Source organism: Gorilla gorilla, chromosome X (assembly GCF_029281585.2).
Source record: "Gorilla gorilla gorilla isolate KB3781 chromosome X, NHGRI_mGorGor1-v2.1_pri, whole genome shotgun sequence".
Lineage (NCBI taxonomy): Eukaryota > Metazoa > Chordata > Mammalia > Primates > Hominidae > Gorilla > Gorilla gorilla.
Genome location: NC_073247.2, coordinates 141,310,762 through 141,323,308, shown reverse-complemented (window position 1 = coordinate 141,323,308; position 12,547 = coordinate 141,310,762). Strand labels below are relative to the sequence as shown.

Sequence of the window (12,547 nt, the reverse complement as noted above, 5' to 3'; positions counted from 1 at the left end):
TTGTTTCTGGGGCCGGAGGGATCACAGATCTGACCTAGTGTGACATTTACATGCATTAAGAATCAACATCCTTTCCTCTAATTGAGTTGTTTTGTTGCCTGAATCCTTAGGGTTAAAATAAGGGTACTTGGCCGGCCTCTGAAAGTACAGGACACCTTTATTAGCCTCTGAAAACGCATGGTTTCTTCTCATCTCTGAGGGTGAATATACTAAGAATTCTTATAAATGGTATTTCCCTGTAAGACAGGTGATGACAGTGCAGGCACAGCTGATGGGGACTGCAGTCAAGTCGAATGGAACCCAGTGACACATAAGCCCTCCCTCCTGAGTGCTTCCTCACCAAAATCACACTTTGCTTTTTCACACAACATATATTTATTCAGAAAAAAATTTGCAATAAATTATAATAAAAAAGATGACACGAAATATAGAATCCCACTAGCAGCTTTGCTTAGTGATCAAGACGTTTTTGGGAAATATAACAAACAATTACAGAATAAGAAAACAGTGAAAGGGAGACTAATGCAATGTCACCACATGGATTTGAACCATTTCTTCCCTAAGACAGCAGGTGCAGAGTCTTTCCCTACCAGCTGAATCTGAAATCCTTACTTCAGAGCAGCTACAAATTAGTACCTTAGAGGACTTGGCAATTACAGGTTGGGGTGCTGGAATAGCCATGGTAGGGAAGCAGATTTCTTCTGTCTGGGTCTACATCTTGTCTCCTCTACCTAGAGATTGTCTAAAACTCTCAACTCTGTATATGTTCCAGGATGAGCTGAAAAAAGGTCGAGGCAGTACACCAACTTAGTGTTTTGATCTGATGTAGAAAGAGATAGGATACTGCATACGTGCAGCACAGAGCCTCCACTAACCACACCCTTGATCACCCAAAGATCCCAGGTCAGTGATATGCTAGAAAACAAGCCCAGGAAAGGTATTTCCCTGTGGTATGACCCTACCCCAGTGTCTATCATCTGCCTCTTTTTGTGATCACTTTCTGGCCCTGCGGAGATGACAAACCTGTTCTGCTCTCAGTCTTCCATTAACTAAGTTCAACACCTAGCCCCTGACCTATCATACCTCCAGATCTGTGGCACCAGTAACTTGACTCCTATTGCTTTAACTCTCAATCAGGAAAGGGTTTAGCCATATTGCAGAATACGTACCTTTTTATCCCCCCCCCCCAAGAAACAGGAGAAATCACTGGTGGTGCCTTGGATATGCTAGAAATGTCATGGAGTCAATGCCCACGATTGTACATACAGCCTGTACGTTATGCTCCTTGCAATTAATGTAAACAGGCAAGGGTGGTTGTAACAAAAGAAAACCAGGAGGAACCCAATTGCATCAGGCAGTTTTGCAGTCAGTGGTTGGTGGCTTGTTTGTCAACCAATAGAATTTATTTTAAAAAAAGGCTGTACCACAGAGCTTGAATAAATGAAAAGCTCAGAGGGTCATCTTGTATGGGAGAGGTAAGGTGCTTGGTTGGTCCTGTTGGCCAGTCTCTTTACACAACACTGGATATGGTGACTGGGAGCCAAGGGAAGTCTCTAAACCCTTTATGTGCAGGAGCTGGTTGTAGAGCCCAGAGTCAGTCCTGCTGAGGAAGGAGGTGACATCTGCCCTTGGTATTTCAGAAGACCAGTGAATGGATTCTAAGGGTCATCCACAATACCTTTGCTGTGGGAAGGAGCAATAGCTCTAGATGGGCCTGCCTGAGGTACAAGACTTCCTCTTTTACTGTGGGGCCAGTGTTGCTCTGGAGGTGGATGTCTAGGCAGGAGATGGGTCTCAGAGACACCCAGGATTAGTCCTTGTGTAAAATTTGAATAATAACAGGAAAAGGATAGTGGGAAGCAGGACCTGTCAAACATGAATGCTCTCACTCTTCAGATACTCAGTGTTTCCATTCTGATTGTGATTCTCTCTCAACGATGAGATGCCATCTCTAATAGTCCCTAAAGTTATGCTACTAAATGTGATCTAAGAGAATATGGTTCCACCCAGTGTGGAGCCATGAAAAGGCCAATGTTACAGAGACATAAAGATGCCATTGTAGTAGAAATGCACAAATGCATGTAATAACTGCACGCAGACAGTGAATTCACTGTTGAGGACACCCAAGGAGTCACTAGCCTCACTCAGACTTCGTTCAAAGTGACAGAACGAGGGGAGTGGAGTGCAAAGGAGTGATCCGGGAAGGGGTGGGTCAAAAGTGCAATACAAAGGACTCTAGACAAGTCTCAGCTACAGCAAGTAGTGCTTGTAGGCCTAGAATGGGAACATCTCAGAATCTAGGCCTAGGGTACTAAGGACAATCATGACAATTGGGTAGGAGGGCAACAAACACATCCCTAGGTGAAGGAGTGTAAATACAGATCTTTTTGCCTTATAAAGAGAAAACACAAAAACACCAAAATATGGTAACTTTGGCTTGGCAATATAAGTCTAAAAGTATTTTGCTGTGTAGGATATGGTAAAGGAGGGATTAGGAAACGCTCTTCCTTTTTACTATAAACAGAACTTGAAATTCTGCAACAGACCCTTCCTGTGGCATGACTTTTTAAATCATTCTGAAATACTTGGAGCCCGAGATCGTCTGCTTCTAGAATATCAGAGAATAGTAAAAGCCTTAGTCTTCTTCGCTCCCAAGCAGAAAGCCCAGAAGGAACTGAATAGCACGCTGGCGGTCACTCGGAGTCTGTCTTGCCATAAGGTTGGGTGGAGGCCTCAGGAGAAGACTAGTGAAGAGAGTAGCTACAAGACGAGAGAAAGACAAGCGGAAACTTCTGTCAGACATAACCTAAGCAAAACCTCAGGGCTGGAGGGCCTGGGGACAAGGACTATTGACTGCCATGTGCCTGCATATGCAGTAAGGTATATACTGGATACAATGCACTAAGAGTATTCTCAACAAACGCCCCGTGTTGCATGAAGCACTCTTACCGATCATGTTGGCATTGACGCTATTGTATTCAGAGAATTTTAAGAGTTCTCGAAGGAATGCCATCAAGTAACGGAAAACATTTCTATGGCATCTCGGAAGCTGGGAGATCACCTGTTTTTAAAAATAGGGGTAGGCAGTGAGAAAAACAGGTGGAAGATGAAAGTAAGAGGAACTTACAGCTGCTATAATAGTAGTCTATAATCCAACCCTTGCAGGACCCATTTCATCTGTCTAACTTCTATTATCTCCTCATGGCCAACACAATACCTTCCAAATTATAACTTCAAAGTAAGAGTGGCCGTGCTGTTTGGTCCCTGTCCACTCAATGACCAGGCCACGTGGTCATCACACATTCACATGCACACCCTGCCTCACAATAGGTCAGTGTTCATCTGTTCTTTTCCCATTTCCGTAGGCATGTAGCCACGGCACCTACCAAGCTGAATGGTTTTCTGTTCTTTTTTGTTTGAATGGTTTTCTTTACAATGTCACTTAGCATGGATGGGGACTCCTCCCAATACTCACTAGTCCAATTCACAGGTACTGTCAGCTACTGTGCATTAAAATCATTTCAGGATTAAAAACACACACCAAGAAGAGAAAAAGAAGAAAGGCTCCCAAGTGTCACCCATCCTTCCTGGTAATGTCAGCCAGAATTCCACGTACAATCAGCTTCACCAATTTACCCCAGAGTAGAGGGATCCACCCCACTATGTTTTCTGTAAACAGAAATAGGCCAATGGGAAAAAGGTGGCAAATATCGTAGGAAACAACACAACCTAAAATTTAAGGGTAGCAACTCTCAATGTTGGTGTCCTGCCATTAATAACAGATGCAGACCCATCCTACCAGACAGCTGGCTGCCTATCTGGCTCTGTAAAACTGACGACTTCTCTATGGGGCAATCTGCATCAAACACATCCCCAGGTCAGTAGAACCCACCTGTCGGCAGATCCGGGGATCATAAGCAGAGTCAAGACATCGCTGATACAGCTCGTAACAGATGACTGGCTCTGGCAGGGCTTCCAAGAAAATAAGCAGTGCTTCAGCCACAGAGTGGTTGCTGCCAGCTGAATCAACTTAAGTCAAGGGAAAGGGGCTCCAGGAGAAAGGCCACACAGAGCCCCGACGAGCTCCTTTCCTCAAGCTCCTACAGGGACTGTTTCCCTCCTCTTATTCAGGGCACATTGATCCTAATGGGGGTTTGATATTTTATTGATTCAAGTGCCCTGCAGGTGAGCTGTTACAGAATTGGTCAAAGACTCTTGGCAGCTTTGGCCCAGCTTCAGGGTCAGGGGAATATAGCCTGCAGAGTGACAGTTGACACTGGAGCAGTCCTATAAACCAGGTGCCCATGTTTCCCATCCTTCTTCCTGCCCTGTCAACAGTACGTGTGGTGGCAGGAGTGACTGATCACCTGAAGGAGAATAGTACCAGTGCTGTGGCTTCTATGTCCCATGCTTTTAAGTCATTGTTATCTACCCCTTGCTTCCTTTTAGTAAGAGCTGGATATGGAAAGAGGTCAAACGTTCCTGAAAGGAAATGAGAAACAAGTGGATAGTCAGTGGTTATCTTATAATAAAAGATATTACAAAGAAAATAAATATAGAACCACAAAAATCAAATATAGGTGCGAAGAAGAGTTTGACCAAGTACTCATCCAGCTTCTTAAGCTTTGGTCGCAAAGGATACGGATTGTCTCAGGAATGCTGGTATCCAGACAATCAATGATCTGCTGGAGCTCTTCCTGCATTCCAGGGGTCTGGAACAGGTCCTCCTACCAAAGAAGTCAGAATGAAGGGACAGGCAAGATAATCACTCCTGAGGTTATGATGATTACCCAAGGATCAGAAGAGCAGCGGGAAGCAAAAGGGAAGGGTGGTATGTGTGTTAATAATTACAAATGGAGGTGTGAAAATAACACATTTTTCCTTTAGCATTTCTCTAATCCATGTGAAATGTTATTTCAAATAGGAAAATTATCTTTTCAAAGGTTTTAGCCTGTACCTAATAAGGCAGGGGACTAGATGGCTAGAGCAGGAAACCAGGTGTTCTAATTCTAGCCTCCTTTTAAATTTTTCTTAATAGAGATGGGGTTTCACCGTGTTGCCCAGGCTGGTCTCAAACTCCTGAGCTCAAGCAATGCGCCCGTCTCTGCCTCCCAAAATGCTGGGATTATAGGCATGAGCCACCATGCCTGGCCTACTTGTAGCCTCTTGACAAGAAGCAGAAGGCAGAGTCCAAACAGAATAACCACATTCAAATGCTAGTACTACTGAATGCTGGGGAAGGAGGAAATCGCATGCTCATACTAAACCTTGCTTTCAAGTTACATTATTCGTCAGTAGGTAAGAGAACATTACCTTTCAATTTAGTCCCAAGAAATATTTCTTTTGGGGGCGAATGAGGTGGGGTGGCATTTTAGATAGGATTTAAAAGAAAAATTAGGACCAAGTTAAAAAATGGGTTTAAAATCTGCTTTGGATTTTACAATATCTAATGCCTACATGACTCATAGCCAAAGTAGGCATTATAGACTCAGGTGTGCAGCTGTCCAGGGAAAATGAGAGGGTAGCCAGGAGACAGGTGCTCTTAATTTGGTCCTGGCTCTGCCACGACTACACTTAGGCCTTGGTCTTAGTAAATAACTTAGCTTTACATGCTTCAGCTGTGACATCTGTGACTAGGACACTTCCACCCACCCAGTCGATCTGACAGTGCCACTGTGTGCAGGTAGCTTGGGAAAGTTAAAAGCGCTATGCTGATGTGAGGTGTTGTGATTTCCTATAGTAGTTACACACCTTCCAAAGTTGTAGGGAAGGTCTACTCTCACTTACCTGGTGACAGGCGTATTTGAATAGGTGATCTACTAGAAGCCAGATCTCCTTGGGAACCTGAAGGGGTCTCTCACTGGCACCTTCATCCAAAGGAACCATTTGCAGAAGGGATTTCTCCTAATAGATGGAAAAGTATGAGAATCAAAGGGGTCTCAGAATAAAGACTTTGGTGTATAACTTAAAGTCCTTCAAATTCTGGTCATGCAGGTAAAATGTGATCTTCATCTCTTAAGATTTTCCATTTCTTCTCACTGGGGACACCCCTGGTCAGAAGGCACTTGATAGCGAGTCCCACAGTTAAAGGATGTCCTTTCCTAAATGCTTCACTTAATTGTTCTGCATTTCATTTGCGTTTATGATGTTTATTACGTGGATGCCTTGTGTTTAAATCCTTTCAAAGGTGACACTGAGAACCAGTGCTCCGGTGATACAGTCACAGTGGAGTCCATACAGCACTGGTGACTTGGGGACTATTAAATTACAATTGTCAATACAGTAGTTTGAGAGATCAGGGTCTACACTTAGGTTTTTGTTTATTTCTAACTTACTCTTCCTTCAGGTCTTACCACAGATACTGTTGTTTGTTTTCAATGTTGATTTAAATGAGCTTCTTTGGTTTTCAGGAATTAAAGACAACTCTCCACAACATTAGACCCACATATGTAAATACTTCAGGCTTGATGGAAGTTCTAATCTTAAGGTGCTAAAACTCGTAAGCCTTAAGGTCCAAAAATAGTAAACTGAATACAGCTAACCAAGAGGCAGAAATACCATGAAAAGTTTAAGGTCTGAGTCCAGAAGTTACAGTTTCTAGGAATAGCTCAGCCAAGATTTCTAGGGGCTTTTACTCCTTTCATCTATCTTTCTACTATCTGTTATATTCTTCTGAAAGAATTTTGTAAGAGAAAAACCCAGAAGTGACATAAATCAAATCAATCACTATATGTGAATTGGAAATGGCTAGGAAATAAATTCAGTTATCTTAGGTTCATGTAATCAAATATAAATTACATGAAAAAATGTTTGAAATAGTAAAGGCACCTGAAGGCACCCTTCATAAAAATCCCAGTGGAGAGAACCATGACCAATTTTTTTGCATCCTCCTCCCTCCCCCGCCTCTAGCTTGAGGTCATATATATTCTGTATGTTTAACTAAGAAATTCTTGCCTAACATTGTGCAACTTGTGAATTCCATCCACAACCCCCAGTCACGTAGCTTTAAAAGAAAAAAAAGGAGCATGTCACTACTTTGACAGAGACCACATACACTACAGCCGAGCTGAGGTCTCTTCTTAACATTGTGTTCTTTAACAAGCACTGATGACCTTTAAAAGCTGCTGTGCCTTTCTAAGGGAATAAGAAAGAGAAGGGAGTGTGACAGTTGGTTACCATTTAAAATCTTTCTTTTTTTTCCCCACATTCAGTTTGCTTCCTTTCTTTCCCTGGGATTCTATCACTTGATATTCATGTTCCTAATAGTTGCCAGAATGTCTATCAATGGCTCATCCATTTACTTCTTTCCAGTTACAAATATCAAATCCAAGCATCCACATGGTATTTGAGACAAAACACTGTCCATCATGCACTCTGCTAACTCTCTGGACCAAATGCAGCACGTGTACTGATTCTTTAGCAGATGCCTCCAAACTTGCCATAAAGAAATTATGCAGCACTGATTCATGTACTTTTTAAAGTCTGACATCCAACTGGAGCTTTTCCTGTACTAAGGCATTAAGGCAACACAAGGCACTGTCTAAGATAAAAAGACAGAACATGGACTGCTCTTAACAGGGAAGAGCTAGGAAGCACAGCTGTCTCAAACCTTGGTGGTTTAAAAAGGTTAATAAAATGTCAGTAGATTATATACACCATCCACTATTCATTTTCAAATTCCTGTATGATAATATGGAATGCCACAGTTGTGTCTCCAAAGTCTAGAGAAAGATCATACACAAAAAACAATACTTGAATAATTTCACAAATTATCCTGAACTCTAATTTTCAAAGGAAAACCAAGGTACTTTGTCTTCTTTCAACAAGACACATTCAGCACCTGATAAGCCCACACTCTGTAACCTTACTTAGTGTTAATAACTAAAGCATGAAAACAGTATACCATCCCCATCATCAAAAGGCATTAAATTCCACCAAGTGGGTAGGGTGTATGACTTCAGCAAGTTTTTCAACCTTTCTGGGCCTTGGTTGTCTCATCTATTAGAATGGAGAAAATACCTTACCCTGTCTGAAGGTAGAGGCCTGAACCAGATGATCTTTTATGATCTTGTTCAGGTCCACGGTTCTATTCTATGCTCTATTTCTTGATCATATCTGTGTATTTTTTTCTGAAATTAATTGCTATGATCATTAACCTCAAATCATTTTTAATGCAACAGAAAGCTGCTTCTTCAGGTTTTATTGTCATTGGAAATGGAGGACAGCTAACTGGTACCCCCCTCCAATTCACGAGCATTCAGATACATCAAGACGGCTCTGTCTCCTCATTTCAAAAATACAAATCTAGAACCTTGAGTCCTACTGTTTTTATGTACTGAGTCTCAATGACTTGACTGCTACAGTAAATATCTTTTCTGTACTTCAAACACACTTAAGGAGAGCCGGCAGGACTTTAGGGGAGTCTCACCAAGTCAGAGGTCTCTGATATGGGAAAGCCTAGGGACAAATTCCAGGGACCACAGTTAAGTGTTAATCAAGCACAGGGAAACTCTCATAACCACCAATGGATTGCATTACCTTTTCTAGGAAGCTGTCTTCTTCCTGAGAGCGGAGCAGGAAAAGAAAGTCATTGACAGACAGAATATGATTAGAATTAATTTACAGAATTAGATCAGTATTAGAACTCACTATCTTACCAGATATACATGCTTTAAACAGCTTTGAATTCTTCAAATAAATTATGATTGTTGAAAATGAAATACATTTTTCATACACAAAGTCTACTATACATTTTAAATTTTTGTGCAGTTTGAGAATATCACTCAAGAAATATGTGCAGTTCTAGACTTCAGTGCCCTTTGGCATCTGCCAACTGACCCAGCCAAATGCCCCTGATGTCTCTTCCTGTCTGCTGCTTGGAGGCAGGTGCATTGAGGTATATACCTCAATGAAAGAATATGGCTGTGGGCCCAACAGTGGCCATCTGGAAGGAGATGGTAAACCACTCTACTTTCCATTTTCATTCTTCTCACCCCAGCCAGTCTCCTAAGCAGCATCCCAGATTCCTTTCTATCTCCTCGTACCCAATCCCCTCCTCAAAGGCCCCCAGAGTGCCCAGATTTGAAGGTCCTTCTGAACTATAAATGAATTTCATTTCAGACCTTTGTGGATCAGAAGATCCATCATTATCCCATTTTTATTTTCCTATTGGGCATAAGAGAAAAAAAGAGAGGCAGGGGATAGGTAAGAAGGTATCTTTTTAATCTTCCTATCTTTTATGCTGTTATTACAATCCAATAATAATAGCAGCCATGATAACTACCACCACCACTTAGGGAGCATCCGTCATATACCAGGAACTGTGCAAAGTGCTTATATACAGTCATTTAATCTGTACACATGTGCAAAGTAGATATTATTCCCATTTTACAGATGAAGAAACTGAGGCTCTGAAAGCTTAAATTATTTGCCCAAGGCCACACTCACTACTAGGTAGTAGGTGGCTGAATCAGGATTGGATCCCAGGTCTGACCAACTCCACAGTCATTATCACTATGTTCCGTTAGACAATTCAAAAAGGACAATGTGACTGCTTCCTGGACAGAGAGGTAGAGGAAAACTGTGAGAATGTATTCTCCATAACAGGCTAAGGACAGTGAGAAACCCCACTTAAAAGACAGCGTGGTTAATGGAAAGAGTATAGGCACTGGTGTTGGACAGGCTTGGGTACAAATCTTCGTTCCACCTCTTGGCAATTTTGTATAGCCCTCATACAAGTTACCAAACTTCATAGAGCCTCAGTTTCTTCATCTCTAAAATAGGGATAGTAATATTTACCTTGAAGCAGCCTAAAACCAACGGGTGATGGGGCAGTATGCCAGCAGAAGGTCTGGGTTCCTCAAAGTTCCTCATACCTCCCCAGTGACTCCCAACCTGGATTGTTTCGAATCTGACTATGGACCACTAAGCACTCAAGTCTAAATTACATGTCTTAGTTCTGCTAGGTAAAAGGAGAAATCCCAATCTTACTGTCTGAGATGCACAGGAGCTGGGAGTGGAGAGGGAGGAGGAAAAGTATGTGCTCCCTGGCATTCCTAGTGGTAATACTGAATGCATTCCTCCCAGACTACTGTTATCCATGGGGATTAGGCGTTTTAATATTGGTAGATACTTCACGAATTAAACATGCTTTTGTGGGTTTATCTAGACTCTTAAATATCACATGAAATAAAGCAATTAGAATAGTCTTTATAAGGTACATATTTATAGTACTATAATTACAATACCTTTTAATGTCAAGTTGATTTTGAGTGCCCAACATCTGATACAATTTTAGACTAGAACCTCTTGTAAAATTTAGGACTTGTTATCAAATGAAGAATCTATCTGACACATTTTATATTTTTCCTCCCATGAATATCTAATACATGATATGAATAAAACTAGACAGAGATTTTGTATACTAACCTGTCAAACCAGGCTCTCAAAAGTTTTCTTTAAGCAGCAGCCATCCTCCAGTACAAGGCATTGTGCTAAAATGCCTTTGCAGGGGAAGGCAATGAGAAATGAGGATAAAGGAGAAAGACCTGGTTTGTCCCTGACTCTGATTTGCAACTGAGTTGGGGTGAGGAGTTCCAGAGTTTACAGACTGGTATTGTTATAATTCATGAATACGAGTTCTCAATAAATCATTGCTAGCCCTTTAAAAGACTCACAGAATTTTAAAGGGTAGAGATGGGGAGAGAATATTACAAGTGGAAGAGGCAGAAATAAACAAAAGGCACAGAGACAGTAAATCACAAATTGATATTAGGAAGAAGTTAGTCATCTGTTTGTGGGGGGCATGGAGAATGCCAAGAAAAATAGTGTGAAATAAATCTGAAAAGGTATGTTGAAGTCAGACTTAGGAGGACCTTGCATGACAGATTAAGGCGTGTGGATTGTATTCAGCAGGCACGGGGAAGCCACTGACTACCTTTAAGCAAGGAAGTGATAGGCCCCAAAGCAGTAGTACAGAAAGATCAATCTGAGAGCCCTGAATAGGAAAAAATGAAGGGCAGAGAGAGAGAGAGAGAGAGAGAAAGAGAGAGAGAGAGACAGTGAGAAAGACAAAGGGATCATTCAAAGGCTACCGAGGTAGGTCAAGCAGAAGAAGGTAAACATCTTAATAATGGAAAATTTCATATATACACACACACACACACACACACACATAGGTGTGTGTGTATATATATATAATTTCTAAGTATATATAAAAGGGTATATATATATAATAAAAGGTATATACATACACTTACAAATGAATGAATACAAGAGAAAATTCTGAAAGAAGAATCAAAAGGACTTTGATTAAATACTGATGGAGGGACAAGAGATTTACTTCTCTAGGTACAGGCACAAAGAAACAACATAGAAATTACATTGAATTCAACCTTGGTCTCAATTTTGAAAACAGAAGCATCACTTAACCTTTATTAGTAAACAGCTTACTCCTATAATAATCCTAAGGTTTCTACTATGAATCACTTAGTTCAACCAATTTTAAAGAGCAGAGATGACCATTCTCTGCAAAAGGCTATATATGGATTACATTTAAAAAGAGAACTTAGTTCAGGATTTCCCCAGTGGGACAACACTGGCACATAGCAAATGCAATGCAAATCATTCTTTACCCCAACATTCACCCTCAGAAGACTGTTCCCCGTGGTAAATGCAGCTAAAATAAAAGAGTCAATTAGAGGTGGAAGATGCAAATTTAAAAATAAAAAGCATAGCCAGGCACGGTGGCTCACGCCTGTAATCCCAGCACCTTGGGAAGCCGAGGTGGGTGGATCACCTGAGGTCAGGTGTTCAAGACCAGCCTGGCCAACACAGTAAAACCCCATCTCTACTAAAAAGGCAAAAATTAGCCAGGCGTGGTGGCACGCACCTGTAGTCCCAGCTACTCGGGAGGCTGAGGCAGGAGAGTCACTTGAACTGGGAGATGGAGGTTGCAGTGAGCCAAGATTGTGCCACTGCACTACAGCCTGGCCGACAGGGTAAGACTCCATCTCAAAAATAAATAAATAAATAGCCGAAAACTGAATGGAAAATGAAGTTCTAAAAAGGATTAGTTCATATGAAATAGAGAAGAAATACAAGCCATATACTTAACAGAGTAAGAAATGGATGGTTAGATTAGTAAGACAAAGTAAAAACATAGTGAAAAAAACACTACGGACAAATTAACAAGTTATTCCTGTTATTTCAAACTTTTGATATTGTTCTCCCAACAGATATGTCCCCAAGCAAATATAGTTTCTCTACCCATCCCTCAACTTTTTTCATCTCCATATTTACAACTTAGCCACATCTGGCAAGTTCAAGTCTTGTCTCCTTTCAATTAGTCCATTCTACAAGTAACACCAGAATGTTCTTCCAACTATATCAATTTGCAACCTCATACTAATCAGCAAACCCTTCTGATGGTTCTAGATACCCTCTGGCTCACGCATAAACTTATCTATTGACTTCAAGACTCTCTACCACCCGCCCCATTCTCCCTAACCAGCTTCATACATTCTTATCCTTGATCTTCACTTGTCCC

The 12,547-nt window shown here is 41.3% G+C and overlaps 1 protein-coding gene across 11 annotated transcripts in view; it reads right to left on the bottom strand.

Moving 5' to 3' along the window:
* Positions 1 to 356: 356 nt before the first annotated feature.
* The window catches only part of OCRL (OCRL inositol polyphosphate-5-phosphatase), a 59,458-nt gene continuing 47,267 nt past the window's right edge, over positions 357 to 12,547 (bottom strand). For 7 of the 11 annotated variants that reach the window (XM_019019622.2, XM_055376311.1, XM_055376310.1 and 4 more), the window contains 6 exons: positions 8,539 to 8,562; positions 5,788 to 5,904; positions 4,643 to 4,727; positions 3,893 to 4,020; positions 2,950 to 3,061; positions 357 to 2,760 (listed from right to left, as the gene is read on the bottom strand). In XM_019019622.2, coding sequence (XP_018875167.1) covers positions 2,636 to 2,760; positions 2,950 to 3,061; positions 3,893 to 4,020; positions 4,643 to 4,727; positions 5,788 to 5,904; positions 8,539 to 8,562 — 591 coding nt within the window. In that variant the 3' untranslated portion in view covers positions 357 to 2,635. Of the gene's footprint in view, positions 2,761 to 2,949; positions 3,062 to 3,892; positions 4,021 to 4,079; positions 4,483 to 4,599; positions 4,728 to 5,787; positions 5,905 to 8,538; positions 8,563 to 12,547 lie in introns of those variants that run through there. The other 4 variants (XM_019019621.2, XM_063703045.1, XM_055376313.2 and 1 more) reach the window with 3 other exon arrangements.